This window comes from Octopus bimaculoides, chromosome 1, assembly GCF_046866305.1.
Source record: "Octopus bimaculoides isolate indiv1 chromosome 1, ASM4686630v1, whole genome shotgun sequence".
Classification (NCBI taxonomy): Eukaryota; Metazoa; Mollusca; class Cephalopoda; order Octopoda; family Octopodidae; genus Octopus; species Octopus bimaculoides.
This window is the reverse complement of record NC_142928.1, coordinates 85,488,198-85,495,697: the sequence shown is the minus strand read 5'-3', so window position 1 is coordinate 85,495,697 and position 7,500 is coordinate 85,488,198. Positions and strand designations below refer to the sequence as shown.

The following is a 7,500-nucleotide window of genomic DNA, read 5'->3' as shown; positions in this document are numbered from 1 at the left end:
GCGTCATCCTTCGGAAATGTAGAGAAAATTCATCAGTTGTGCATGAGGATCGTCGGAGGACAATTGGAGCGTTTGAGGGAGAACATTCAGCGAAAGCGACCGGACCTGTGGAGCGCGAAGAACCGGACAATGCACCCTGTCACCGAGCTCTCTTATTCTGTCCTATTCGCCAGATTTAACACCTGCGGACTTCCATCTCTTCCCCAAGATGAAAAATTCAGCTCAAACGTCGCCGTTTAACACCATTGTCGAGATCAAAAGAGAATCGCAGAAGGTCCTCGACTCGCTTACGAAAAACGACTTCTAAGGTCGGATTCCAGAAGTGACAGGAAAGCTGGGACCGGTGTATTGCTGCGCAAGGTGACTATTTCGAAGGAGATGATGTCTAAACTTAGGTAAATAAGTTGTTTTTTTTATGAAACGTAACAAGTCCGGGAACTTTTTGATATCACTTCGTATCTGGAGTTGAATGCCATATTCGTGGGAAAAACTTTGCATATGCTTAAATTTGAATACATTAGTTTCATTTTATTTTCAGGACTACCGGTGAATTTCTCACTAGCCTATTCACTCCCGTAAAAAGAGAATCATAAATCTTTAGTTGATACTTCAATGTCAGTTACGATATCAAACCTCTAATTTATTCACGCTCACAAATTTCTACGTACATAGATTCGATAATATTATTTGTACTTTATTTATGCATGTATGTATAAGTGTGCTGACATATAAAGATAAGACCTCATTTAAGATTACACTTCATTTCAGCTGTTTTACTTACGAAGCACCTCGATGACTTGTGTAGAGATACAGATAACCAAACTGATAACATACTAGGTTACTGACTGATGTATGTACGCTTTCTTATAACGTCATGGTCACTGTATTCTAATTAAAACGCATTATCACTTAATTAGTTCGTCATAGATTATCACTGAAAATGAAATGACCGAACTTAACACCTCAGAGAAGAAAGCGTTCCACCAAGCCGAATTGCTGTTGATGTATTACATGAAGAATAATTTAAAAGGTTTGTATTTATCTTACGGCAGCGTGTATATATCAAATATATTATTCCGATAAAATGTTTCACTGAATCTTACAGTTCTGTGAAAGATATAATTACTCGTGGGGTGCTAAAAACTAAAATTTTATGGTGATATGTTACAGCTAGATTCATGAAGCATTAATAAATTGAAATATATGCATGAATAAATTCGCAGAAACAGAGGCAAAATAAACCACCCACATTTGGATTAGTAAATCATCATAAAGATTAGCACTTTAATGCACAAATCTCACATCGCTAGTAAAATTCCTTTAAGAATTATGCTCTTCAATCCACTTCGCCTTTCATCCTCAGAGATCGATAAAATTAAGCACCAGTAGAATATTGGGGTCTATTAAACTGATTATACCGTCCCTCGAAATACGATGGATTGCACCAATGTTAGAATGAATATTAAAACAGTGGAGACGGTGCTGGAACGGTAAATCCAGCAGAACGTCCAGACAAAATGCAATGAAATATTTAGGTACGGACTTTTTTTTTTTTTTGTCCTGAGTTCAAATCTCATGGAGGTTTATTGTGACGCTTTTCGTTTCTGGGGTCAGTAAATGTACTTATGAAGCACTGAGATCGATGTGAGAGACTCTATTCTTCCCACAAGTTTGGCTTGCTCCTAATGTCAGAAACCTATGTTATATGAGTGGAGAAAATGGCCGAATATTAAAAAAAAGTCTATTTCGGAATCTTTCTCGCGATTTTTAGTTCAAATATGATTCGACTGAATTTCTCATTTCGGCATAATCGATAGGATAATTATTCCATAATTATAATTACCAATAAGCAACAATGATTCAAAGTACTGATTATACATTTTTAATTTAAAGGGAACGCTTGAATTAGATGAAATAATTCAATACTATAGCAATATAAAGCCATCTTTGAGTTCACTGTTCTTTTACTTTTATATTGGATCTAGTTACTTCACTGCGGCCATTCTGGGGCATTGTATTCTAGGGCTTTAGACAATCTTATTGACCCTACTGCTTTCTTTGACTTTAAACTTTTTTTCTGGTACTCTATTTTTTGAACGGTTTAGTAACCTTATTCCGCGTGAAATTACACAATTCCATACGCACAAGTTAAACATGAAAACACACTCTCACAAACACACATACATGCGTGCATATGCATGCACATCGTCCCCACCACACGCATATAGGTGCAGTAGTTGCTTTTTAGGAAGAAGACAGCTTTCCAACCGCATGGTTTGGGGTTCAGTCCCACTGTGTGGAACTTCGAGTAAGTGCTTCAGGACGACCAAAGCCTTGTGAGTGGATATGAAGAAAGCCTATGAAGGAAGCCTATCGGACGTGTGTGTGTGTGTGTGCGTGTGTTTGTGAAGTGTGTAAGTGTGTTGTGTGTGTGTGTGTGTGTGTGTGTGTGTGTGTGTGTGTGTGTGTGTGTGTGTGTGTGTGTCCTACAGCTGCTTGGCAACCTGTGTTGATGTTGATCTGTTTACTTTTCCGTAACTGAGCGGTTCGGCAAAATAGACCAATGAAATAAACACCAGAGTTATGATATGTACTGGAGCCGATTTTTTCGACAAAACCCTTTAAGGCGGTGCTCAAGCATGGCCGTAGTCCTATGACTAGAACGAGTAACGGTAAGAAGCAAAAGGTAATATATTTGACGGGACTTCTACGCAGGATCCATCTACAAAATTCCACAATTACACTCACAATATATCGGTCAATTCGAAAACACAGTAGATACGTAAATTATTGCTCAGTGAACAAAGATCCGGAATTATGATTGCGTTATGCAAACTTTTGAAACAAACGGCGATGCCAGCGTCTGACTGAACATTTGAAGTTGGTTTGGTAAATAAACAATAGACTTCTGATTCATTAATTTGTAATGACAAGAATCATACAAAAAATTCCCTAAAATATATATATAATCGTACTCATACTTACTTGGTGGAAGGCCATCTCCAACTGAAACAGTAGGGAAAATTCGATTAATGACATTATCAAATGAGTTTCATTAATTTAATCATTTTATCTAGTAGAAATAAATTTTAAGTATTCTGGCAATAGCGTTAAATCAATGGCGTAGCAATGTTTTTCAACATCTGGTGGGTAAAGATAATTTTGATGCCATATTATCCTTTTTAACAGGCATGATGAGTAAGACAGCATGCTGTATCCTTTCAGACCAGCGCTCTGGGACAACTGACCCCTTAGTTATCCCTTGTTACTCTTGTGTTAAACCTAAAAGTAATATTTGAATATTTGATAAACTGTATTACTTGTCAAAGATTTTTGTGAAGTATAATTGAGTTGTGATGACTTTCAATAAAATATCGCTTTTGCCTACTAAGATAGCATTCGGGTTTGTTTGTGCTATGGCCGTATTTCTTGAGAGAAATTTAGGAATTCAAGCGAGAAATTGTTTTTAGGTTAAAAAATTCTTTATTATTCCCTTTGAGTTTGTTAGGTTTATTTTCTTTTGATATTTATTTTAAGGACATTGAATACAGGACTATTTTTGCTTTGTTTTTAAATTGTTGGTTTCAGCGGCCTCTTTAGACCCTCCGAAACTGATGAGATTGATGCCGTTTAAACTTCAGAATAAACTTGTAAATCGGCAATTGTAGCGAAGACGGGAGCAGAGTCAAATTTCCAAAGTCACGAAAACGAACTATGTGGCAAGCAGGACAGACAGACATGTATCTTTCTTGTCATGCATCTGGACACACGCACACACACGCACACACACACACACACACACACATACACATACATATGCACACATATGCCACAAAGACACACACGCTAATGCACAAGTACAAACACACACGAACGCACATTAACGTTAATGGAAATGAACAGGAGAAAATATATTCAATATCAGAAAAGAAAACAGGCAATTTTATTCGGTCAACCAGTTTAGTTCCTGCAAACTAGTTGCACACACACATACACACACACACACACACACACACACACACACACACACACACACACACACACACACACACACACACACACACACACACACAACACACACACACACATGCTCACACGCACGCACGCACGCACACACACAGATACATACACATATATATACTAAACATAGTGTATATTTTTTACGGTAAAATATTTGTCACAGATAGGATTTATAAAATATTTCTCATTTAATACTTTTTAAAGTTTATACAACAATTAATAATTGAAAATTTGTTGCAACTTTCAAAATTTTCAAGCGAGTTTATTAATTGATAATTCCTTATTTACCTGTTCTGTTTTGTATCTGATTTCCGCCATTTCGTGTCTGATCTCCGCCATTTTGTGTTTGATCTCCGCCATTTCGGGTTTGGTCTCCACCATTTCGGGTTTGATCGCCACCATTTTGTGTCTGATCTCCACCATTACGTGTTTGATCGCCATGATTATTCCACCATGGTGTTGTATTGGGTTGTGTTGGGAAGTAAAATCTGCCAGAAGCTTCAGAGAGGAAGCACAGAAGAAGGCCAAATGTTATGGCCCGCATTTTCATTTCTGCAATTTTCTATAAGAAAATAATTAAGATTAACAATCGATAAAACAATTGGAAAACTACTCAACTGCTAAGTATTTGAGAATATTCTTAATATAAGTATGTGACATAATGTATATTAACTTATTCACACATTTGTCTTGTTTTCATATGGTTTCTTAAATAATTTATCTTCACACTTTAGATTAGAAGCAATTTAGAATTCCATACTCCATCAATAGCCAGCCAATTGTTGCAATGCATATGCTCAGAATGCTTAATCTTACCTAGAAGCTGAAGAATTTCTCCAATTAAAAGAGTATGTTCTCATTATATAGGTTTTGTTAGTATAAGTAACACCTATACTGTTGAGAACACTAGTCTAGATCACTAGATTTGAACACAAATAGCGATATTTTCCCTCATTCTATTTTCCACAGCAAAGAGTGATAGTCAAGGCTGAAAGTTCTTTGACAAAATATTTGCGTAGTTTTAGCTGTTTTTAGTTCTACTCAACACCCCAATACATTTCATATCTAATTCATTTTAATTAATTAACGTCTGTTACAGTATCAAGTAAACAGCTGCCTAACAATTTAACAGCGTGCCGTTAATTAAGCATCAGTGAACTGGTAGAATCGTTAGTACGCTGGACAAGATGTTTAATGGCAATTCGTCTGTCGTTACGCTCTGAGTTCAAATTCTGCCGAAGTTGACTGTGCTTTCATCCTTTTGGGGTCGGTGAAATAAGCACCATTTGCGTAATTGACTAAACCCTTCCTCTAAAATTTCAGGCTTTGTACCTAGAATAGAAAAGTTATTTATAATTTACAGAATATGGGCCTAAACGACTGTAAACACATACGCCCAACCAAGACAGAGGTGTGTGAAATAGCGAACAGAAAACTGAGAACAAATACTAGTAATTTTGTAATAAATAATAATTGTGTTATCTACTTATAATCTTTTGTTGTTGTTGGCACTCCGTCGCTTACGACGTCGAGGGTTCCAGTTGATCCGATCAACGGAACAGCCTGCTCGTGAAGTTAACGTGCAAGTGGCTGAGCACTCCACGGACACGTGTACCCTTAACGTAGTTCTCGGGGGTATTCAGCGTGACACAGTGTGACAAGGCTGACCCTTTGAATTACAGGCACAACAGAAACACGAAGTAAGAGTGAGAGAAAGTTGTGGTGGAAGAGTACAGCAGGGTTCGCCACCATCCCCTGCCGGAGCCTCGTGGAGCTTTAGGTGTTTTCGCTCAATAAACACTCACAACGCCCGGTCTGGGAATCGAAACCGCGATCCTATGACCGTGAGTCTGCTGCCTTAACCACTGGGCAATTGCGCCTCCACCGTGTCATATAGTACAATCAGAAACTTAAAAATATATTCGTAATTTATTTTGAAACTAATGACGCTACACGTTCACCTCATATTCTTTTCTACTCTAGGCAGAAAGTCCAAAAATTTGGGGGAGGGGCTAATCAATTAGATCAACCCCAGTACGCAACTGGTAGTTAATTTATCGACCCCGAAAGGCAAAGTCGATCTCGACGGAATTCGAACTCAAAAAGTAAAGATAGACGAAATACCACTATGTATTTCGTCCGGCGTGCTAACGATTCTGCTAGTTCAACGCCTTACGTTCAGCATATATTACAAGAAATTTAGTTCACAATGAATACATTTTATTACAGATAGAATCCATTGAACCAACACAACTTGTTTTAGTCATTTCTGAAAACATATTTCATGTTAGATGCAAGAGTAATTGTTCACTGGTTCTGAATCTTTTCGAGTTGCTTTACCATATTCAGGCAAAGTGTTTCTTCAATATTTCATAGCTACTTAATGATCTATATATTTAAAGTCATAACCCAAATTTGCTTTCGTTTCATTTGAGTTTAATACAGGAAACGTTGAACGGCTCGGCTTCTTAAATCCAAATATTCTAGTTTGTCAGTAGAGTCATGTGAGATTGTCAATAGAAGTCCTTTGCCGTCCAGTCGATTACACATAGTTCAAATTTAAGAAATGAAAATCTTCATTTTTAATAAAATTACGCGTTTCAAAGTATAAAGAACATAATGATCGGGCTTAAAGTAGTTAAAGAAGGCTGTGCAAGCAAAATTATGAGTTGTAGAAAATATGAAACTTTCGTGCTCGCAAGAAATTGAAAATATTGATTCATTCTTTCTATATTCGAGTCTAAATACTTTTGAATTGAAGTTCAGATACATTTGACTAATGCTAGTCATGGTGTCGACCCCAGAATGTGGAAAGCAAATTCGACATCCTTTTAACTGTAAATCAGCTGGAAGTAAATTCGATACTCTAAAACCTTGTGAACAACGCTTTATAATGCAGCTGTCTCAAAATTTCAAGCGCACAAGATTTGAAAATAGTAATCCCACAAAATCAACTTCATTTCAATGTTATTTTCTACATCTCTACATTAGAAATATGCACATTGGATAGAGGTAGTTAACACAATATGCCAATTCAGTTGTAAATTAAGGAATTACATAAATTTTAATCATCAAATATTCTGCGGGACAAACGAAGTAATTAATAACGGCTCTTTCGCAAATTATACATATATAATTAAATGTGTGTGCGTGCGCGAGTGTGTCTGTGTGTATATGTAACATAATATATATATATACATAATATATGTACACATTACATAAGTATATATACATTATGTATATATATATATATATATATATATATATATATATATATATATATATACGTACATATATTATATATATGTATATGTATACATGCATTATATATATATATATATGTATAATATATATATATATATGTATAATATATATATATATATGTATAATATATATATATATATGTATAATATATATATATATATGTATAATATATATATATATATGTATAATATATATATATATATGTATGTATGTATG

At 35.7% G+C, this 7,500-nt stretch overlaps 1 protein-coding gene across 1 annotated transcript in view; it reads right to left on the bottom strand.

Moving 5' to 3' along the window:
- The window catches only part of LOC106873144 (uncharacterized), a 33,220-nt gene that overhangs the window by 25,266 nt on the left and 454 nt on the right, over positions 1–7,500 (bottom strand). The window contains exons 2-3 of the mRNA XM_014920370.3: positions 4,309–4,582; positions 2,986–3,006 (exon numbers count right to left, since the gene is read on the bottom strand). Coding sequence (XP_014775856.3) covers positions 2,986–3,006; positions 4,309–4,570 — 283 coding nt within the window. The 5' untranslated portion in view covers positions 4,571–4,582. The remainder of the gene's footprint in view (positions 1–2,985; positions 3,007–4,308; positions 4,583–7,500) is intronic.